The 24,301-nt window shown below is 39.1% G+C and overlaps 3 protein-coding genes and 1 long non-coding RNA gene across 5 annotated transcripts; 1 reads left to right on the top strand and 3 right to left on the bottom strand.

Annotated features, from left to right (window-relative positions):
- Positions 1–5,730: 5,730 nt before the first annotated feature.
- LOC105380861 (40S ribosomal protein S12, mitochondrial) lies at positions 5,731–12,002 on the bottom strand. Its single transcript, XM_011550467.3, has 5 exons — positions 11,855–12,002; positions 11,698–11,767; positions 7,180–7,343; positions 6,574–6,737; positions 5,731–5,888 (listed from the first exon to the last, which is right to left on the bottom strand). Exons 2-5 carry the CDS (start codon positions 11,765–11,767, stop codon positions 5,807–5,809), a joined length of 480 nt encoding a protein of 159 aa, XP_011548769.3. The 5' UTR covers positions 11,855–12,002; the 3' UTR covers positions 5,731–5,806.
- A 1,599-nt stretch (positions 12,003–13,601) lies between these two features.
- On the bottom strand, positions 13,602–14,939 carry LOC105380860. Its single transcript, XM_011550466.3, has 3 exons — positions 14,817–14,939; positions 14,337–14,422; positions 13,602–13,765 (listed from the first exon to the last, which is right to left on the bottom strand). The coding sequence occupies exons 1-3, from the start codon at positions 14,819–14,821 to the stop codon at positions 13,602–13,604; spliced, it is 255 nt and encodes an 84-aa protein (XP_011548768.3). The 5' UTR covers positions 14,822–14,939.
- Positions 14,940–16,132: 1,193 nt separating this feature from the next.
- LOC119692684 lies at positions 16,133–18,294 on the bottom strand. Its single transcript, XM_038114030.2, has 2 exons — positions 18,171–18,294; positions 16,133–16,726 (listed from the first exon to the last, which is right to left on the bottom strand). Exon 2 carries the CDS (start codon positions 16,724–16,726, stop codon positions 16,142–16,144), a length of 585 nt encoding a protein of 194 aa, XP_037969958.2. The 5' UTR covers positions 18,171–18,294; the 3' UTR covers positions 16,133–16,141.
- Positions 18,295–21,599: 3,305 nt separating this feature from the next.
- LOC119692738 lies at positions 21,600–23,703 on the top strand. 2 transcript variants are annotated; one of them, XR_005254355.2, is made up of 4 exons: positions 21,600–22,366; positions 22,667–22,774; positions 22,863–23,226; positions 23,315–23,703. It is a non-coding gene; the product is annotated as an uncharacterized LOC119692738 (long non-coding RNA). The 2 variants fall into 2 exon arrangements; XR_005254354.2 differs by having other exon boundaries at positions 22,863–23,703.
- The last annotated feature ends 598 nt before the right edge of the window (positions 23,704–24,301 follow it).

The following is a 24,301-nucleotide window of genomic DNA, read 5'->3' as shown; positions in this document are numbered from 1 at the left end:
CGCTTGGGGGCGTGGCCTCGGCAGCCGCTCGACCAATCAGGGATCAGGGGTCTAACGGGAACGCTGAGGGATTTATTCGACCGTCTCGACAAGCGAAGGGTTAATGAGATAGTGGGTGTAACAGTGCAATTTCAAAGTATTTGTATGTCATTGTAACGAGATGAAATTTATTAATTAACTAATTAGTTTGTTTACTCGATGAATATTTGAAAAACACAGAACTTACTTACCTATTTTTAATTTGTTTTGATACAGTTTTAACTTTACCTACTTATACCTCACCTAACTAATCCATAATAATAGGCTCCTCATTAGAAAAGCTTAATTTGCATAGAATTGGAGTTCTAAAAGAACTGTTCGCTTTAATTATCTAACTAATTAAGTACTCTATTTACCAACAACTTGACGGAATAGAAATATCTTTAATAACAAAATATTGAGCCTTATCCATCTTTATAATATTAAAGTAGATAGTATTAAAAAATTAAATTAATGTTGATGTAATAATTTGTTTGAGAAAGAAAGAAAGAAAGAAAGAAAGAAATAGTTTATTCGCCTTCAAGAATACACAACATGGAAAATCACATAACAATACAAATTAGGTAGGTACACAGCTTATACATTAAATAATAAATAAACAAATTTTATGGTTGCCAATCTCCATGTCGTGCACAGTGATAGCGAAATGGTTCAGACTCAGCATGTGCTACATATATATAAGTGTGTATATATATATATAGCGCTGATAATTCTGCCAGAACCAGTTCTTAAAGGGTACCTATGTGGCGTATACATATATTACAAGTAGGTCTATTCTAAGTGCATGCTCCATAATTAGCATATAACATTTTATTAATTTTAACTGATCTTTAAATACGTTGTAAAAAATATATAGGAAGAAAGAATAAATGTGTCTGTTAAACTGTGAAATAAATGGTATATAGTATATAACAGTGTAAATAACTATGCTTGTGAGTACTCTGTTATTTATGTATAGTTGTAAGGCCAGCTGAAAGATAGGAAATATGTAATGTATAATGAAATGTGTGTGTGTGTGTGTGTGTGTGTGTGTGTGTGTGTGTGTGTGTGTGTGTGTGTGTGTGTGTGTGTGTGTGTGTGTGTTTGTGTGTATGTCTGTGTGCGTGTGTGTGTGTGTGTGATATATATAACTGCTTATTACTGATTTTGTTTTTGCCTATTTAGTAAAAACATTTTATACCGACTCCTTAACTCGAGCGAATACCTAGGTACCTCTCCAGTTCCATCTATATCCACACTCAGACGATTCCATGATCATAAAGTAAAAGTGATAGGTATAGAATGTGTCTTATGAGAGTTAAAAATCCCTAAAATTTATTGAAAGATCGCATAACCGCGCGCAACTAATCCAAATATAGTGAACATGGCAGATGGTCTCGATCGAAAATACGCATTTTGAAGCTATCTGGCCATAGGAAGATAACAGCGTAAACGTATAACACCCCTCTTTTTTCATCGTGACTTAGAAGGAAATATTTGGTAGAGTTGTGGAGTCATGTGGCCACCAAGGTCCACAAATAGCTGCGTCGGACCTCCGCGGCCAGCGCCAGCATTTGTGTGCAATTTCCACGGTATGCAAATTGTCAGATTTGCATCCTCCCACATTGTTCCATCTACGAACAAAGGGTTGGTCCTTTCTCCCAAAAACAAAAGAACAACGTAACGGGACGTCGTGAAAAGGCTGTAACTAGAAATTTTAATCCGCTCCATAATAGTGACTTTTACAGCTGTGTTGACTTGTCTTTAGATGCTGAGCCAGATTATAGCTCCGGTAAAATAACGCCGCAAAAGATTTTTTTCTGAGTAATGTGTTTCGGATTAAAAGTTGCTTCGGGGTTTTCAGATCTGCCTACCTACCGGGATATTTTTATTGTAGTTTGTTCCAGTTTTATGACATAGGCGGATAAAGAATAAGTCAAACCATAAGCTTAACATTTTTGCACTAATACCTAGTTGGGTACGTACATGATTATTTATCATCAATTCTAAATGAACACCCTGTAGTGGATTGATATACAGGTAGACTGAAGAAGGAGAATACTTACATTATAACTATGATCGGTGAACATACATAAAAAAAAACAAAAACAAATATCCCGACGAATTGAGAACCTCCTCCTTTTTTTGAAGTCGGTTAAAAACCAACTAAAACGACATCTGTAAATAATGTAAGTTCGTTGCGCGCGTTGAATTCTAATGTATGGGTAAAATTACAATGCCTAATATCTGGCCTGTAATAAAATAAACAAGGATGTAAATTGAACTGACTACTGATATTGGTACCAGCCGGCTACTCATTACCTACCCAACGGTTATAAATTGTTTATATTATATAACCATTGTCAAGTGTATAACTAATTTGATTGGTATATTCATATAAAACCAAAAATAAAATCTGATCCTAATACCTTATACGAATTAAATGCGTTTAATATACGAGTAGTCCTGCAACTATTCCATTCACCAACTAACTAAAAACTAACCTTTATATAAGTTAGCATTCGTCTTTGTTTGCCTATCTACCAAGGAGCGTTATTGACAAAAAGGCGGAGCGTGTCAATAAAAGCGCATTGTGCAACGGCCAGCCCCCGCCGCCGTCGCCGTTGGTACCTACTACTACCTACATAGCACAAAAACTACAACAATACGGGGTCGTAGGGCGGTGGCCACATTGTGCAATGTTTATTTTATTTACTACAAACAGGCAACCAATAGACGCGCTGGGTTTGCCCATTTATTGCGCAGGTTCTTTATGCATGTGATATGAGTGCCTTTCTATAGAATAGAATAAGCTTTCGTTTTTATTATAAAAGGTTTCAGAATTACAGGAACAGTAGGTTAAATTAAAGTCCGCTTTAATCATAAGTACGACGTTATAATAAACGTCGTACTTATAATTAATTATTCAAATCGCGTTTAGTAGCCGACTAGCCCCATAACAATATAAGAATACGCATTGCTCACAAGCGAAAACTTATCTATACAATATGTATACTAGGTAGTTAAGTTAGGTATATGATGATGATGATGTCCTCCACGACGTGTCCGTCGACGGCGACTGAGATATAGTTTTTTAATTCGTAGGTATAGGTCGGTAGGGTTTATTTTAAACCACAACTGTGGAATCATTAGGATGTTCCACTGTACTTCCTACAATACAGATCCGTAATAGAAAACAGTTACATCTTCATACAAACTCCCACACAATCAAAACTGCAACATAATTACCGTTCCTTCCTCTGTCACCGTCCACTGTTATTAATCCATCTTCCTTCGTCCATCATTTACCCTTTCACATCAAAGCCCGTATTATTTTCAGATACAACTTTTTCCGGGACCACCGTGGCATCATTATCTGTGGAGTTACGTAGTTATACAACAAAGATGTAGATGTCCACTCTGTATAGGAGAGACGGAAGTGCGACAAAAACTGCAGATTATGATTGCTATAGATGTGACATTTGCGTTATTATAACCGCATGGATGGAGTTGGACAGTTCGCTTTGTGCCTTTGATATCCGCTGGTTTAGGAAGCCGTAAGTTGTTTAGCTATGGTCTGAGATGTCTTCTCATTGGCTGAGCTCTGTGTCATGTATATTAATCCACGGATCCCAGATAGTGAAATAGCCCACTATGCCACAGAATTAACAGAATAAGTAGTAATAACAGATAGTTACTAAGTCCTGCGCATATAATCAAAGGTCCTGCGTAAATAAAATTGCTAGGCAATTTTAGACTGCATTAAAAACTTAAGTACTTACCTCCCTAGCATACTCCACTACAATCTAGTTAAATACTTTATCCGTCTACCTAAATATTTTCGATAAGACTCCCTGTTGTATGTCTACAGTTAGGTTACCATACTTACCATTATATTGGTTTGGTGTGAATAAAGTTACATTGAATAGTATTTTTATCCAACTCTTTTCACCAAAATGCTTTATAAAATGTTAGTAAGTATGAAACGGCGATGTGAACCACACAATGGCGATACAAACCACATTGCGACGACACCATCGATCAATACATAGCGGGACGGGGGCAGACCCTGAGAATTATTTGATGTATTTATTATTTATGTAGGAGGTAGGAATAAGTATTACGGTTCAATCTATACGATTTATATTGAATTGTTTAAGTTAGAGCCATATTTTTTTCGTTGGAGGTAAGTTAAGAATTTTATTTAGATACCCACTTACTTATATCAATTTACCCTTTTCCCTTTAGTTTTAGAAAGAGTTGATCACATTTATGTATGAAATTGTTCATAGATAGAAAAGTATTGAAATAGGATTTAGAAAATTAGTTCCACAATACTTTTATAGAATGAAGCTTTAGAATAATATTTTTCGATATTCCGTTCCGTATGGGTGTTTATATTCCCAGAAATCCTGACAAATATTATCTTTTCTGATCAGCCACAGCCGAGCACCTGCCTGGAGTCTCCTCATATTGCGAATTATAATCCTTCATTATAGTGGGCATTGTCCAAATATGACGGACATACCCCAGTTCCACCATCAACAGGTAAAATAGCTCTTGTTTTCGTAAAATTATGATTCAATTTTCTTTCTCGTGTAACATTTTTTTCTAACTGTATTAAATGTGCGTGGTCACAATACGACAAAAGGCAAGAGTTGTCTCGGAAAGTATGATTTTCTGAGAAAAGTGTTTTGTATTGTGCATTTCTGTGCCATTCGAAAGTAACCAACAGTTTTTATTCAAACAAGATTAAGATAACGTGAACAGATAACTATAGTCCTGTCATACCTAGGTTTCGGAGATTTGGTTTAATATCGGGATGAGTTTACAATGAGCAATAATGAGTAGCGTCCTTAATACTTACCATACACTTATAGTACGTATGGTAAGTATTATACACATGCCTATGCAATGAAAGAAGAGAAAGAGCTTAAAATTATGTTCTTATTAATTTCACAGTGTCCTAAACAGAAAGAGCAGCATCATGAATATAATGACGCAAATATACCTGCCTGATCATTTACCACAGCCACCACCATACACACAAACTTATTTAAGCGGTACTATCTTTGTAGGTATGTCTCCAAATATTTGTTCTATTAGAAATTACCTATTCATCCCCAGTTGTGAGTGTTTATCTGTTTATACTGTTAAACATTAATAAGGGTGCTTTTCCACCAGACATGTGCTATGCTACGATGCTATGGATGCGTTTGATATCCACCAATCATATTATTGGTGCACATAGCTAAGCACTGGTGGAAACGGATTCAACTAAGATATGTTTTTTGTATGGAATGATGCGTGCTATGGATGTGTGCTATGGATGCGTGCTATGGATATGTGCTATGGACGATCGCGAGTGGTGTAGCTATGTATGTGCAGAGCAGACCTACAGTATGCCCGCGTTTTTCACTGAAAGTAGACATGCCATCGTGGAAGCAAAAAGCATAGCTCGAGATGCGCATCTTTCTCGCACAGCTACTTTGCGGCGGCGCATCTTCGTAGCGCATCTTCCTCGCACAGCTACCTAGCGTAGTATTGGTGGAAACGGTCACATATTTTCGTAGCGTAGATATCACATCTTCGCAGCATAGCTGCATAGCACATCTATGGTGGAAAAGCACCCTAAGTCTATCAAATCTATCATCTACCAAACCCAAAGACTCCACCCAATAGTTAAGGGTAATCACAATAAAAATACTCTCATGGTGTCCTTACAACTCTAATTGACTACATTAAATATACAAAGTACATAAGCATCTATTTACTAACTAGCACACGACTAGGCCTTCGCCTTGATCACGTGCGGCAGGTCGTACTTGCCGCGCACGCACTTCAGCTTCACGCCGGGACAGTCCTTCACTCTGCAATTAGAAAAGAAACATACATTAGGATGATTAACTTACATTTTAGCGGACAGAAACAATATAAATAACATAATTATCTGACTGTGAATGGCATCCATATCTGGGATATACAGGGTGTTGCAAAAATGGTATACTAAGCCGAAACCTACTATGGAGAATAAATAGATTTTCGCGAATTTTGAAATTCTGATTTAATTTTCGGGCTTAGATAAAACATGCTGCACACGTAGGTTTCAACACCCTGTATAGGGTGCTTTTCCGCCGATGCGTTTCATATCCACCAACCATATTAATAGGTGCACAATGCACAATTGCTCACAGCTTAGCTCTGGTGGAAAATAGTATATGTTTTTATGTGGAAGGATGTACGTTATGAATGGATGCTTGCTATAGATGCGTGCTATGGATGCGTGCTATGAATGCCTGCTACGGATGCGTGCTATGGATGTCTGCTATGGATGCGTGCTATGGATGTCTGCTATGGATGCGGGATATAGATGCGTGCTTTGGATGCGTGATATGAATGCGTACCTACTATGGACGCGCGCTACAGATGCGTGCTATGTGCTATAGATGCGTGCTATGGAGCTTAAGCTTTTTATTTTTCACGCAGTCACCTTGCCGCGGCGCATCTTCTGAACGAAGACCTTTAACTGAATAGATACAGGTCAAAGATAAGCACCTGCCGACTCGTACGAGCACGATGTTGTGCTCCTGCAGGTTGTGTCCTATCCCCGGGATGTACGCCACCATCTCCTTGCCGCTGGACAGCCGCACCACCACGCACTTGCGGTTCGCCGAGTTGGGCTTCTTCGGCTTCTTGATCACTGTCTTGAGGACCACGCCCTGGGATAAGTAGGGGATGTTGAGGTTAGTGGTCACGTAATGAATAGACAGTGGCATTTTACAGGCCTGCGTCTAGGCACGTTATTTAGGCGCCACAGAAATGAATTGCGAGTGAAACGTAAACTATGAAGTTTATTTTGGCACATATTATTATATCGGTCAAATAAATGATTTCTATTCTATTCTAATTGTTGGCGCTTTCCGTGTAGGAAAAAGTGCTAGTCGAAACGAAGCACTGAAGTGAAATTGGGCTGGTAGTTTCAGATAAAGAACAGTAGTAGTAGGATGAAGCTCGCCGAGGCTAGAGTGCTGTGGCGCTCTTTAAGAGAAGCCTAGAGGTTCAATAGTGGTCGATTATTATCTGATGATGGTTCATAATTTATCAGTCTAATCTTCAGTCAAGGCCACATAGCATAGGCATTTATTTGTGGTACCGACATACCTTAGCAAAAGGGTTCCCGCTGAGTGGATTCCTGGACTTCCTGATCTTGATGTGCGGACCGGTGCGGTGCATCTGCTCCAGCGAGGCCATGGCGCGAGACACCAGGCCCAGGGCGCCTGCGGGGGCGGGGGCGGGGGGGGACCAGGCGCTCGGCAGCGCTGGTACTGGGGGGAGGGAAGAGGATATGCTAGAGCAATGTCTATGCAGAAGACAAGTGAAAGGGTTGTTTTCTTTATGTTATCTAATTTCCCTCCCTGTGTATAAGGTTAAGGGTTCGGTAACATGTGGATGATGATGTCTTGATCACACGTGTTTGATGACTACTATTGCAAGTACTTTGGCAATTTACTCTGTGATGGATTTTCACCGTCTTATCTAGGAACAAAAAAATTAGATATATTTTGGATGCTGCAGCCGTCGATTGAGGAAGGCCGTGTGGAGAAAGAAACAAAGACCCGAAGGCTTTTCGCGTATAATCACCGATACCGTTATAGGAGCGAGGAACGTGTGACTACCAACAGGTGCTGACAAACATTGTAACGCGACGGATTATCCGCAAAGATGCAAAACAACACAATACTCCACATCCATCGCAATGGGACAATAGCGCGATGCACAACGCCTGTGCTGTGCCTGCAGACGATATACTCCCGTATGTGGTGGGTGATAAAGGTGTCAGAAACTGCACAGGTAAGTTTGTGATGTGGTGAAGAGGCAGGCGTGACGAATAATTGCACGTAAAAGGCTAAAGGGTACAGTTAGGCTGTCTGTATGGGGATTGGTGGTTTTGAGGCGTTCCCGCAACTCTCGACAATTGTGCCAATTGTAGTGATTGTGTGAGAGATTCTGCGATTCGATGCGAACAACGAGCGGTGGATGCGAGTTCGATGGCGGAACCAAAAGGATTTGATTGACATGTCCATGTTCAATGGGTTTGAAACTGTATTTTTTTGGATGAAATGGCGTGTTCCATATTTAAAAGATCGCTTATCAGTTTGGGTTTAAGTTATGGGTTTGTTACTGTATCTGCGACATCTAGAGATGGCATGTTATTATCATAAGCGCGTGCGCACAATCTTAATCGAAAACTAATGCAGCCGTATCAGTTTCGGTTCCTGAAGTTTGGTGAATTCAGTAAAATGTTAGAACATTTAAATGTCACGTTCAGTCCTTGCGTCCGGCAAAATATTATTGTTTGGGATAATGAGCCGGCCGTCCCGTGGGACGCCGCTACCATCTGCCACGCAAGCAAACATCCACCACTGTACCTGCTCTTTTTGCCGCGTTTAATCCGCTAATAGTGGGCATTGTCCAACAGATGATGGACATTCATATTTACCAACAACTTCTGCTGTTGCGAACGTCTTTCAGATGTAGAATATAAGGTAGATTTTGCAAAAGCCACCAGCAAGTATATCTCGGTGTAAGCTCCGCTGTGACACAATAGGCAAGAGTTGGCCACCGACCGCATTGTAGCTTCTAAGAAAAATCGTAAATCATATTTGTATGAAAGTAATGCTCTTAGAAAATGCACACGACTTTATTTAGCCAGTGTCGCTTTTCTAGAAGCTCCGTGCATTGTGCGCCGCATTCACAACGACACATGTTGCGCTCGCTTGTCTAATGTCTATTCAATCTAGTTTAAAATAATATTTTTTGCTAAACAAATTATCGTTTGGATGAAAAAAAACTAAATACAAATTGCAAGGACTTTAAAAATTGACCACATAACGCATATCTTAATTTGTTCCCGACATAAATAAGAAAGCTTACATACCAACGTAAGTACCTAGCCTACAGCTTATAAAGCTTATGTACATTCTTATAGGGCATATTATATTGCCGAAAACTCTTTGCAGAGGAACCAAATATATCCTATTGAAATCCAGGAAGTTTTCTGCAAGATTGCCTGCTAGTGGAGGCGATCATGTATGTGTACTTAACAAGTATTAGCGATGAGCGAGTCCTGTCTCCGGTGAGAGTGGGAAAGTGACCGCAGTTACACTCTCACGGGGAATATTATAAATTGACCATGTTCTTTTGGACCGAAAGTTTTATTGTGTCATGCTCAGCGATATTGGGCTGCAGGTTTGTCACGAAATGAACTTATAGTAAGTTTAGGGCAGGAAGTGCGTTACGTTTTTAGAGAACTGTTTAACGAGTTTTTAGATTTTCTTGCGTCATAAAATGGAAAAGGATTTCAGTCTTTCAGAGATGCAGACAAATTGTTATAAAGATTGTTATGTGGACTCGGTTTGGTATATTGTATCTGTCAGTCTGGCATTCATTGAGACATCGTTGCAAAGATTACATTTATGAATAAAGCGGTGGAGTCAAACTTTAAATCCAGGGATTATACAATTACAAGAAACGCAACGAAAAGGCGATCTGACAATGCTGGGGCAGGCGCTGGCTTTAGATTGGACAAAATTAACAGAAAATGGCTGAAAGAGACTGAATGGGAGCACAATTTTGGGAGCAACTCATGCAAGTACTGCACAATGGGGCGATTGTGTGGAGGTGTGAATGGGAGATTACGGGTGGATATATTGGACGTGGTCAGTCGCTGTTGTTGCTGACTCACGCACCCCTTGCCTCGGACATTATATGTGGTAGCGTCAGCAGAATGACTACCGGGAATTTTACTCGTATTTTTGTTATTTTAGGATGATACAGTCTAATTTTGTGGCGTGAAAGAACATTTCCTATCTAATTTATTATTTGTGGAAAGAATACAGAAGAATCAACTTCCGGGGTCCATCTCATCAGCTTCTATTTGATGGCATCCTATTGAATGACAGAAATCCTGAAAACTGTTGTAGAAGTTCCAACTAAAAACTTTAAAACGATCGATCAGTGCTGCACAGTAGATACACAATTTCCTATATTATTCGACGCCGTCTAACAGTACCAATCTATCCATAAATATTTGATTTGCTGTCGCCCCGGCGCGTCCCGGGCGCGGGCAGCTGCCCCGGACATAATCCCAGTCCACGCGGAAGGGTTGTCCAAATGACAGGCGCGTAAACGTCACACCGAGAAAAAACAATTAAGACTGCATCCACGCGAGAATCTACTGTCTCCTCAATGTTATAAGATAGGTTCTGGCGTGGCGGAGGGCGGCAGATGCGGACGGGATAACCCTGCAGATGTCACTTGATATGTGCCGTTCTGATGAAGCCGCTATTTAAACGGGATTGCGGTTTCCTATGTACCGTATGTACTGGTGCAGTTGGGGCAGTTGGGGGTGGCGGTAAATAGGGCTGACGGGTTACGTTTACATTGCGCTTGTAGAATGTTGCAAGAGTAGGTAGGTATATTACGATGATTATAAATTTTCACAGGAATAGTAGGTACCTATAGGTAAGTACCTACTAATTTCCGGGTTTGAATTCAAGCCAGCCATTGAATTACTATTATTTTTTGGATCACCATTTCACCATATTTCTGGCTTTCCTGTTTTCAGGAGATCCCTGAAGTTTGATGGTATATTATTCAATTCACATTTTTGTATGAAAACAAATATAGGTATTTATACCTATTTGCACACTAAATGTTTGAATTCAATTGGAACCAAAATAAAGAAGGCAGAGGAATTTATTTTTGGATGTGCAAGAAAACTATAGTGACTGTTTGTTTGTTTGAAAAAACGTTTATTCATCAAATAATACAATAAAAACATACATTATACCCCAAACAGCAGTACTGTTTCTCGGGGAAGATACACTCTAGAAAAAAAAAAAAATTTATACATAACTAGCCATTATACCAAAGCCTACAAATAACATCTAACATCTAAGTTAAAACTTAGTAAACTGTGCGACTTTGTGAGGTGTTTGTTTGGTGTAGGAATAAGGAAAACATCAGTTTTACTTATCAGTAAAGTCCTAGGGATCTAGGACTAAAAGGACTTGAAATGTACCAATAAAACCAAGTTGTTTTAAAAATCTTTGAATATCTTTGGAAGTTTTACGGTAGCTATTATAGCAGTTATGTTACATACCTTTCTTGCACTTTTTTTCCTAAACATAATGGATTAATTTATTAGAAAGCCAAAATTTAGTTGACGTAAAGAGTATTCCACTTATAAATAGCTTCATGTCTTTTTTAATAGTTTAAATTTCAGAATATGAACGAGCCTTGGAGTACAATACATACATATAATTATACTTATCCAGTAGTGATCGGGTGAGAAAGCAACCAACATAGCTCTAGGACAAAATGTTGGTAAAATGCTTGGCTTGATAATCAAGAACTTTTTGAAAGGCGGAACCTATTTTAGGTAAACATCAGGCACATTTGTTTTGGAGTGAAGCCATACAGACAGACACAATGCCCTCCTGTTGATAGTGTTAACAATATCTTTTTCAGTAAGTACAGAAAAAAAATAGGCCCCCAAGAAGATCAAGTAACCATATTTTCAATAATAATAACCTGTAAGTTGCAGCATAACTGCATAACCTAACTGGAATTACTGAGGGAAATACGATATTATCCAAATATTCATAGTCTACGTACCTCTGTATTGTGTACATTGTGTCCTTATACTAGTGGAGAGTAGGGAGAGGCCTCTTCGAATAAGATTCATCTGAAAGAAAATAAGTAAACATTCAGTTGGGGTTTCAGTTTGCCATCTTCATAATTATGTATCACTTCTTAAACAATATTAACTTACCTTAGGATATATATTACTAAATCGATTTGGCAAATGTTATTTACCTTCGATTTAGAATAAATTATTAAAACTAAATTAAAACACTCTTGTTGATTTTTATTTCATAACCTCAAATATTTTGGGTTTCACTTTGACATATGATTTTGACATATCAATATGACAGCTAGTAAAATGTTGCTAGAATAGAAAATTATATAGACGGGTTTTATTGCTACTCCTCAATAGATGTCGCTGAAATCGTTGACGTGTAAAAGTTCTGCTATTTAGCACTAGATGTCAGTTTAACACACTTTTTATTTTCAGAAAATACCTACACCACAGAATAATAACTATAATAGTACCAGGTAGAGGAACAAGCGGGTTTATTGCATTAACTTTAGTCCCTAATCTTTGAAAGTTTTATTAGGACCATTTTCTTTTACATTTATATCGAAATTTTATTCTAACCTTTCAGATAATCTTGGTCTTTAGCAGATAGGCCGGTCACAATGTGGATTCTCGTCTAAAGTAACTGTAGGGTCCTATATTCATGAAGGCCTTCAACTAAACAACAGTGTTTTAAAACATGAAATTTTATTGATTCCCAGATTTAAACCCTGATCTCGCAGATGTAGACGAGCGGGCGGTGGCACCACCAGTCGCGCAGGCCCGCGTTGGTGGCGTCCACGCCAGCGCAGTGCGGTTCCCGGGGGTTGTCACTGGAAAATACAAGACATCATCATTATCAGACAAGACATGATCATCATCATCAGACAATGACGCTAAGAGAATGGACGGTAGTGGCCAGCGTAGAACAGCTGATGCGCTTGGCGAAGAATAGAGAGGAGTATAGGTACTCCTCTCTATTCTTCGCCTATGCAGAGCTGACCGCCAACCTCCAGTAGTGCAGAGGCACTAGAAGAAGAAGAAGAATGGCGCACCCTGGGCGGTTGGGCAGTTAGTGGCTATTCTGACTGGCTATGATCACTTTGACAAACCTTGTATGACCTCTAGTGTTTGTCACCGACACACTATAAGAAGGGACCGCCAAAAGAGACAACATCATAAAAAGGCAAGGTTATATAGGGATAACTACATGGATTGTATGTTTTGAATCCGATTGTAGTTGTCTCACATTTGTCTCACCTTGTTTTACCGTTATCTCCGGACCACGTGTGGAAATTGGTATCCATTATGTTTTTACCTGAAATTAAAATACGATTTGAGATATTTTCGTACGAAAATTGTTTTTCAGTTCTTCGACTAGGTATCCTCTTAGTATAGTAGGTACTTATTGCAGTTAAAAGTAGACTTTACTGACCATAAACATTCCTCCAGACGGAATAGTCGTCGAGGCTGCTGACTCCGACCCAGGCCATCAGCTTGTAGTCGGTGCCGGTCACATTCGGGTAGTGCATCGCACGGACTATTCTTTGCAGGATATCGAATTGGTCCTGTAACATAGAAGGTTTGTTTTCAGGGGGCAGCATAAGAGAAGAAGGTGATAATAATAACCCTTTTTTTAAAATAGCCTATTTCAGTCATTGCTCAACGGCTTCCCTCAAGATTCCACACCTTGGCCAATATCCAGCATCGTACTTAAACGGTTGCTGCCTATCAATAGACCACACATTGGCCAACGTCAAGCAATGCAACCTGTCTATCTCTAGTCTACCTGTTTCTCTGGCTTTCTCCAGTCTACCTGTGTCTCTGGCTATCTGCAGTCTACCTGTGTCTCTGGCTATCTTTAGCCTACCTGTGTCTCTGGCTATCTCCAGTCTACCTGTGTCTCCGGCACGGCGAGCTGCGCGCCCTGGCGGCGGCAGCGGCGGCGCGCGGTGTGCCAGTCGGCGGCCCGGTACTCCAGACGGTACTGGCGCCGCACTGACGGGTAGTGCGTGTAGGCAGCGCCGGGGGTCAGGGGAACTGGCTCTGTGAGGAAGAGGATTAAGGTAAGGATTTTTAATAAATGCATGGAGAAACGGCGTCGAAGATTAAGGATGAAGTGGTGGCACTTGTGAGAAATTTAAACAACAAAATAACTATATACTAAATGCGATGCGTCCGTCCTTACCTTTAAATGTTGTTTATGGTTAGCTTTGATTGAAATCTCTAAGATATGGACTGCGATTCTAGCATTATTAGTAACTAATATTATTATAAAAATATATCGGTTTGTTGATAAATAAACGGTAACATTAATTTACTAAGAATATGGGTCAAGCGATCTCTTATCGGAACAGAAAATGACTTCGATCATTACAATAGTAAAGTAAATACATCTTCAGTAGGTATCAACAATACACAATAAATATAATAAGTACTTACATAGGTAGGTACCTATATAAATTAAGAATTTAATAATGAACTGTTTCAGAGTAAGCACTTAAAATTCCTTGTTAGTATCAAGCTGTATCTGCGACGAATTGAATCCTACACCTTAAATAACTGTGTTGCTACACGCAGTTATACCTGAGTACCTATACCTAGGTGAATATTTTACCTGCACTGTCGATGTCAGTATCGCCTGGCGAGGCCAGAGAGTCTGTCATCATCATCACCAGCAGCGAAACACAAACACAAGCCGATCTGAAATGTAAATCATGTAAAAATGACTGAAACTGATGCGGGCTCATCATTAATATGGCAGTCATGTCGGTAGACTCCAGACTACCTAGGTCAAAGAGATTAAAAAATGTTAGACCATTTGCCGTAATCTATTTTGCTTTTTTTAAAGTTACTTTCAAGGTCTGATGTTGTTTTCAGTGAATGCAGTAGAATAGTTATTTTATTGTACATATTCTTAGTGAAATTAAACAAATCCTTAAATGAATGCAACAGTATGAAACATGAAAATAGTATAACATAAGTAAGTATAGTTTCACTGGTACAGGTAGACTATAAGTTAAAACTTCACTTTTACCTGAAAACGCATCCCAGCATTAAACGTGAAAGTCAAGATTACATGCAAATATTCACTTACCTCATCGTTAAAATCTTCAGAAATTTAACAATTCTTCCGTATTTAACAAAACTTTGTGTTTACTTTCTATAGTTAAATATCACCAATCTGTATAACAATCAGTTACAAACTGCAAGTGTGGTCGCAGTGCACTAACAACTCACACTGACTCCAAATGACTGGCTGATAACAACTTGACTTCACCCGTAACATCAATCACTTTACAAATATGACAATGTTTTTTATTTATTTGTTTATCTTTGAACTTGGGGTTTTCTATGGCATTCACTGGGACCTTGTCACAGTATAGGATTGGTTTTACGAAGGTGCAACCTGACTAGAAAGCTAGATAATCTATGAGTATAATATTAGAGCTGCTGAAGACCTATACATTTATTTAAAAAGCCTAAATTTAAACTGTATGTTAGACCTAGAGAGAACAAATAAGTTAGTGTTTGATCCTATGACCTATGTGTTAGTTAGAGTTTGAGCCGCATTGTAAACAGCTCGTGTTTTCGTGAGAATGAGTTTCGATTTCAAAACGTTTTAAGTGTCACTTCCAGCGGGCTAGGTTTCCTGAAACACTAAACACAGTTTTCAGCCGTATTCTAGTACTACTTCTAGTGCAGTGTAACTAATCACTCAGAATATCTAAATCTAAGCTGACCATAACGTAAAAAGAGCTGACTGAAGTTGTGACACTGTGTCGCGAGCATAGGATTCGATACTATTTTCGAATCTACACGAAGGGTCACTTTTACCAAACGCTAAACGTATTTAAATCAAATTTTAAATACATTTTGTACTAACTGACAGACGTATGACAGGCTACTAAATACGTTTAGCGTTTGGTGAAATTCCACATAACATGGAAAAAACAAATGCCACTTTTGGAACTAACAAATTTGCCTTACATTTTGACAGTGACATTTGACGATACGCAACGTAAACGGAGGTTTCGAATCCTGTGCTCGGGCAACTGAAAAATATGGTCATGAAACTAAGGCGAATTTCAATCGATCTATCCGCTTGGTACCGACATAAATTTATTGTATGAGATGAAAAAAAAACTCTAAAAGTAGTTAGTAAGTTCACAGTTACATTTATTTTGATTCAATTGATAATTATTTTATGGCAATCCTGTAAATAAATAAATAATATTAAATACTTAATTACTTTCTAATCAAATAAACATTAACCGGTAACTTTGAGCAATCAAAACAAAACAACCTTCAGAGATTTCTGTGCTTCGCTTCCGCGCTCCTGAATAGCCGCCGACCCCCGATGTAAACACGCACTATAGGCACGGATCAAAGAAAACCACTTCCACACACAACTCTCATTGACTATCTGAACCCGGCGACATAGAACCCGTGTCCGGCGCCGTGGCCCCCGTAGCGGAGCCCCGCGCCGTAGCCCCCGAAGTAGGGGAAGGGTACGAAGCCCCCCGGCTGCTCGAAGCCGCTCCTTGCCGCCGCCCGGGGCTGCCCCGGCGGTCCCGGCCGGGTCGCCCGGTGCAGGGGGATCACAGACAGGTCGTGCACCAACACTGGTTCGTAGTGGTGCACCAACACCGGCCCAGGGTGCGTGATGTTGGACGAGCTGTGGTGCACCGTCTGCGTCACCACAGGAATCTTCACATGACCGTTGGAGATGTGGTGAACGTCAGTGTGAACGGAACTGTGGCGCACGTTGGACCGCGCCGGTAATACTAACAAATGCGGAGGTATGTACAACTGGTGCTGCGCTGGTATGAATGGTGCCTTCGGTTTTCGGTCGGTTTGGATGTGGTTGTGCGTGATGATTGGCTGAGACGCCTGAGTCGGCTTGGCTTTCAGGTCTATCGGTGACCGCCTGGCGAGCGGGTGCACGGGGGTGGGGCAGGCAGGGGGGCTCAGGGTCAGAGCTAGCAGCAGCACCAGGAACAGCATCTGGAGTTAAGCAATAATAATAATAATTATATATAGTAATAGGAGTTTAGAGATTATAAAAAGTTGGTTGGTGGTTGGGCTGTAAATCGTAAGTAGGTACAATGCCGCAGTTGGTGTCTGAAGCATAATATTGTCTAATAATGAGGCATACACTGGATCAGGCTGTCGCTAAATTCATTAACTTATTTATAGCCCTAAATTCACGTGCCAGCATTCTAAAAATAATATGAAGCGACCAACAAAGGGCGTAAATATCAATTTCAGGCCATTCTGTCCGGCGGCGGACAATGAGGATATGTTAATTCGTTCTAGGAAGCACCAGCTCGGGCTCCGGGGGCTGCGGGGGGTGCGGGGGCTGCGGGGGGTGCGGGGGAAATGGGAGGGAAAAGGTCAACAGGATTATGGAATGCTTTGAAATTTGAGTCCTGCGTCGTAAGGTTGTTTGGTTTAATTTTATTAACCCTGATTATTTTATGTTGTTTGTAATGTAGGTTTTCACAACTTCCCCGAGATAGAAGGTTTAGAAGTTTCCGAAACTTACACCGCCGTCCTGGGTGTTCTGTCCCCGACAGTACCTGGTCATCGCCATTACGATTCTAATTAGAACAATCCGATGTTGCTCGCGTAATTGCATGTTCTTGTTAATTGGATATTCTCGTCATAATTGCTAATTACATTATTTGAGGATGATCCCAATGTTATTGTCAGCAGCGTTGCAAATGTTGCAATGCAATTTTGCCTATTTTTAAGTAATTATAAATATAGAGTTATTTTAATAAAGTTATAGCAGCTTAGCGTGGCAATTAATGGAAGAACATCGACCCATCGATCCCTTATCAGGTACACCTTGTATGAAGTTGGTCCAAATATAAACATGATTATCAGTTCAATGTCACGAGGCTACATCGCATTCCTTAGTCACACGAAGTCCCAAAAAGGAAGCAAGTACGTGAGTATGTCGGATATGAACCGTTCACTCTCCTACTGACCACCCATAATAACGACACATAAGTACACTTGGTTTTAATACATGTATCTCAATGAAGTTGTTATAAATCCAACTAGGTATCGAACTAACGAAACCTATTAAAATAATGATGCTCCTATATTACATTACCATAACTATACATTTATTAACTTAAGTATAGACTTTTATCTTCATGAAATGAGAACGAACGTTAAGTATATGATTAAGGAGTTAAAAGCAGCAATATAAATGTTTACTACTTAAAGGTAGGAAATATGTATAATATTAGATATGGATATGTATTTTTAAGTAAATATTTATCATGTTATAAAATTAAGAGATCGTACTTTAGTAATAAGACGGGCTACTCGGTTAAAAATAAACTTTTACGAATCTAATAAAACCTGAACGGTAAACTTGAGGTTTTACCGCAGTATTTATTATTTTTTTAGTATTCCAACGTAGGTACGTACTTACTTTAATTAATAACAAAACGGATAAATCACAAAATTTCACAGATATCAATAGCACTTTTAATGTTGGGCACTTTAAGTGTTAGTGAAGTTTTTATTTTATTGATTTTAATAACCTTCTAGTGGGAGCAAGTTGTGGTCAAATACTGTTCAATAAAATATGTCGCCGACCGGTAGAGCACGCGGCTCCGGACCAACTCGACACTACTCTATTCATTTATCAATTATTTTTTTATAATCACATAATGTCTTCTCTTTACGAGAAGCCTATGACCAGAAAATCCAGAAATAGACCGTTCTTGGCTAATGAAGACATCACACATATTAAAAAAAGGTATTTTAGAGTCGTACAGATTATTTGAACCAGTTTACACATACATACATACACATATTATGTAACTATGGAACTCTAATTCTTGTTAATTAAAAATGAGGAGAGCCAACAAGTGGTGGCATTCGCTAGAAGTTTGCAGATGTAAAGTTGTGTTAGATGATGATGATGATGATAATGACTATGGGGAAAACGCAACATTTAAACATTCACAAAAATAGGTACGAAATCACAACAACCCAACCTAATGATCTTGTAACTTGCTACACATTAATTTGCACGATAGTAAATGAAAGATAAATATTCAATCCCATAAATCAGTTGAATAAAACCGTGTTAAAATATAAATAAAGCGATCGAAAGTGTGTACGAGATTATCCGCTGCCGCTGCATGAGGCGGCGGGGGCCACGAAGTAGGACCACTACTAAATTTTACGACTTTATTAATCTTTAATTAGGTCCTATACAGAAAGAAAGCTGGCTAAAGCTCTGTCAGATTCATACTAAGTATTTCCAAACCAGCGCTGATAAGCGGCAGCTTTCTATCTATATAGGGCCTTAGATAAACCAGCAAGGATAATCCATATCCATATTCAAACATTTATTAGCCAGCTCAGTACGATCGTAGGCCAAAGGCAGGGTCAAGTCAAAGTGTTGTGTTTTGGTGCTCCTTGGGAAAGTATTTCCGGAAATTCAGTAATAATTTCCGCCGAAGATGAGAGCTAGAGATGTCATCGGGTCTAACAGCTGTCTCTAGGGCCTTCGCGAAGAAATAAACGCTATGTTCCTGGCCCCACTTGAGAAAGCAAGGACATAGTTCCACAAACACTCGGCCACAGCAACCGGCTCCAAATATCCGAGCGAATATTTCATTGATTGTCACGAAACTGGGCGAATGTCGTTGACCTCTACCCGCTAGCTGTGTGCAGGTCGCCTAGGTCACTAGCAACTATTCACAAATTCGCTTAAGCACTACTTATTGGTTTATCATGTGTTTCGATTACAATTTAAGTACTTAAGTACCTATGTAGTTGAACTTGCATGGTTCTTCTTTTCAGCGAAGTAAAAGGATTAGCCGGTCAGATAAGTTTTCAGTCACAGACTGCCCAGGGTTCGCGCAACCTATCTAATCGGGGAGACTACATTTCTATATCCCAGAATTCCCATGGGAAACTCTTTAAAGGCAAAGCTCACGCGGAAAAGCTAGTGTTTAATAATAAATAACCTAGTGTCGATAGGATACCGATGGTTTTCCTAACAGTGATTGTATTTTTTATGAAATTGCTGGTTACTAGGTACATAGATAGATATGAAAACGGAAGCTTTGGAACTATCAAAGCCCGCCTCTGGAATACACCTTTTATTATACCATACAAAAATGATCGAACAGCTTTTTAATATTCATAGGATGTATCGCTACCACTCGGGAAAACTTTGTGCAATAAAAATATCAGATAAAATAACTTTGAAAAACAGGAAAAAGTACATGTTTACAGAAAAAATACACTAGAACATCATCGTTTAGATTTTCATTAAGTTCCAACTTACCTTTCCAGTAGAACACCACAGAAAAAAACACGATTGTCGAAGAGACATAAAATTCATAGGTACTTGTTCCTGTACTAGAGCACCATTCCAAGAAGATCCAGATAGAGTAGGTACCTACCTACCTAGGTAGGTACTTAGGCTCCTACTTAACTAGAAACTTATTTAGAATTTCACTATTTTTGAGAATACAATCAAAATTACCCATTCATTAAACTCAGAGCAATGGCTATAAATAGATGGATCTATTCTCTTACATTACAGGAGTAATAAGTAATGAGTGATGAGAACATAAACTAGAACTCATGAGCTACGCCTCAGCGCCTGTCGCATTCGACATAGCAATTACGCACTGATGAGTCCCGCTCAGTTAAACAGTCAGGCGGTAAGCAATTATTAAATTAAAGTTTTGTTCCACGGCTCAGTGTGTTGCTGATGGGGCAAGTTTTAATTACGTTATGAGGAACTATGCCGGGCCTGCTCTTGTCTCTCGCTATCGCATTTACACAATCAGATAACTTCAGGAAGTTGGGAATGTCTCAATCCGCCTTCTAATTCTGGCGAAATCCTTACAAAATGTCACAAAATACCCACTAATGGGTATACGTGGCTATAGTGAATTAGGGTTATAAGTATTATTACCAAAATAAAATTATTTATTTAAATATTTATTACTGAAAGAGTGAATGATGTTGTTCCTCGCACTGCATGTCCCGCGGTCGCGCCTCCGCACATTATCATAATAGCCATATTTTATTCAGGACAAGCTAGTATTACGTTACGGCGTGTTGAATAATTTAAGCGCTAAAATATCACTTCAACGGCGAATTCAAATTATATGTCTGCTGAAAGGGTACTGAAAGAAGTGTTTCAGGAATTGCGGAGTGCGACGGGCTCGATGGTTATGCTAATTTTGTTCAGGTTTGTGCTACTTAAGGTAAGCGTCGACCTATCGGTATCATACACAAGGGGCGCATCGCATTCAGCATTATTTGTACAGAAATTCACACAAGTTCGTCCACTTCATCGGATTTTCCAACGCCGTTTCTCCATACATTTATGACAATCAGTTTGGTGCGATGCGTACGATACTGATAGCTGGCCGCTGACCTTTATAGACCAGCCCCTGGCCTTTCAGCAGTCATTCACGCACTCGCTACACCCGCTCGTGTCTACTATGATCTTATAATTTGAAAGCTATCAACATATAGATTCTCATTGTTCACACCATTTCACAGCATACTAAAATATATACGGGACACATACAATCAACTAAGTACACAAATTGATAACTGGAGAGGTTATAATCTCCCCCTTAGGCAGGTGAATTGGAGACACTCAAAATTGTATACCTACCCAAGAGGGGCTTTCTCCAGATTCTCCCATACAAGCAAATCAAATACCATCACACCATAGCCCAGTTCAAGTTTTAATTCCGAATCATACTTATTATAGAGAGGTAAAGTAGACGTTGTCAGGTAATAAATACGAGTATGCATTAAGACTAAGTGGTAACTACAACAATGTCGATAATAATGATAATACATAGGTGTTTAGGAAGGAAACAGAATTTAATATAAAAACAATTATCTCCACATGAAACCAGCTACACCTATCAATTAACATCTTATTTTGTTTAAATTTTCAGTAGGTGTCGAGTGAGAGTCAAACCTGAAACTGTGTCATTGCCATTCATGACCGCATCAGCTCTGCGTTATCATCATCACGGGACCATCATTATCCAGCGTCTCCAAAGGAACTCATATACATACACTCACGAGCAATGAAAAAGATCCACCTGCCATTGCCATATTGTGCTATGTTAATACGTAATCGATGGCTTACCTCACTAAGCACCATTCCGCGAGAACACAGGATACGAGTCACTTCATCCAATCGCTACCAGCTTCCTGTCCCCACTCCTTTGTCCAGCACTTCCAGCAGGTCTGGAGGCCAGCGCTTTTGAGGAGACAAATGACTACAAACTTTCTTGTCATTGCAAGTCTTTCGGAACTTCTCTGACCCGTAATCATAAGTGTACTAAAAACGAACTACAATTAAAAAATCTTCAACGTCAAATACTTCCGATCATTACAACAAATTGTTTCTGCGATTCTAGATAACATTTAATGACTGCCAACGTATTACTTATTTCCAATCACAGAGTGCGGTGGCTTAGTCTGAAGCGTTGATCAGCCGACACCAGTCTTTGCTCTCAGTTCAACCGTGTGAAGAGATCGAGGAAATACCATGTGCTTCATCATGCAAGTAATTTGTGGTGCGCTGCAGATTGCGGCTCTCGCCCTGTGTATTATTTAAAACTTGTAAGTAAATAGATATTATAAATAATTATATGATAATTGATAGTTTATAAGACGGCTATACGGACGGACGATCTAGTCAAGTCCCCGGGGAAGCGCTGGATGCGGGCTGTCTCCGATCTGGCAAGATAGAAATCATTTGGAGAGCCCCATGTTCAGCAGTGAACTTCCTATAGCTGAGGTGATGATGATTGATTACTATATAAGACACGATGTATGTGACGGTAAATTATGTGTGATTGCTATTATGGTCTATACTGTACTCCAATATATCACCTCTATTTACTAATAAATTTGTTTCAGCGACCTTCAGTTACCTGTAGAATGTAGTTAATTATCTTCCTGCAACTTTTTTCATCTTCGCCTTGAGTCTTGATCACTATTTCACGGTGGATGCAAGGAAACTTTAAGGTGAGTTAGTGTATAGAGTAGTAGTTTTAAGGTAGTCTCTTAACATAATATATATATTCAATAACAATAATATTTTGTTCCCTTGCAGAGTGGTCTCCATAATATATTGGCAAGAGGTTAATCGATCACAAAATACAGAAATTACTTTTAAATTAGATATACAGACACAGATAAAAATGACGACAGAAATAATAACAACTATAAACCTAAGCCAACCCCAAATCCTATAAGTAATGGATATGGAAGATTTGGATACATATAAGTGTGAGAAAAAAAAGTAGTTCTTAACTCGGATTCCAATCAGGATGACTGAAAATAACGTTACAGATCACACATGATTATATAAAGATGAAATTCAAGGTATAGAAAGTACCTACTAAGTAAAATTTAAGACTAAAGTTCATGTCAGAGGACCTCCAGTGAAACTGCGTTTGTACATTCCTGATTGAAATGTAAGATATATTAACTATTTGCATTGATGCTAATTTCATATTTTTTAACTATGTAGGCACTCTTAATTTTTGTAAATTTAACTTTCAGCCAGTGGAACTGCTTTGCTGGAAATCTGATGTTATAACAGGAACATCAAGAATTTCCACCAGGTCGTTTCTTACTGCTTGGAACTGTTTCATTGGTGCGAGCATGCTGTTGTTATCATGCAGTGATTTCTAACTAAGAACATTTTGTAAAATCTTTACATCCTTTGATACTCATCAAACTACACTTGCGACCAATGAAAAAGTTCCAGTGGCATTGGAGCTTACCTAGTGGTGGAACTTTTTCATTGCTCGCGAGTGTATTAGTGTCCTTTAATACCATGACTGTATAAGATAAACTTTCATTTTGAAGCAATTCAAGGATAATGTTTAATATACTTATTGTTAGAGATTAATAATTTATTCCTGTACTTAGACAATTATAATATTTTAATAGCAGCAATGTGTTTCCTTATTCAATTATGCACTTGGAATTCGGATGCAGCTCATTTCAGTTTATTATCATTATCAACAATTACCTACATGCATAATAGGTTGTAGTAAAAAACGGCAGAGGAAACACCATCAGCAGGCAGTGTAGGTACTTACCATATTGCTGATCATAGGATGCTTCCACGGCCCACTACTCTGTCGTCGCCCTTTCTCAACCAGCATCTAGCGGCTACTACATATCTTAGGTCGAACTGAATGGAATCTGTCCTCAACCAGCCTTCACCAGACAGGCGACTCAGCTCCATCTGGAGGTTCACCAAGCTATGTAGGATGTATACCTACCTACAGTTCATGATCTCCCCTCGAGAACCCAACGAAATGGTTATACGAGTAGCTCTCGAATTGACGTCACGCTTTATAAAAAGTGCCACAAATTATTTTCATAATAAAATGTGAATTATTTTAATTTTGAACGACAGTTTGATTCGCAAATAATTTTATGTAGATTGGCCTTCTGCCTCCTTTGAGCTTATTAATGGCTGAGCTGTTATGGATTGGGTTACGTTTTTTCATGTGTTTATTATCATTACTTTTAACA

Source organism: Plutella xylostella, chromosome 18 (assembly GCF_932276165.1).
Source record: "Plutella xylostella chromosome 18, ilPluXylo3.1, whole genome shotgun sequence".
NCBI lineage: Eukaryota > Metazoa > Arthropoda > Insecta > Lepidoptera > Plutellidae > Plutella > Plutella xylostella.
This window is presented reverse-complemented; position numbering and strand designations above follow the sequence as displayed.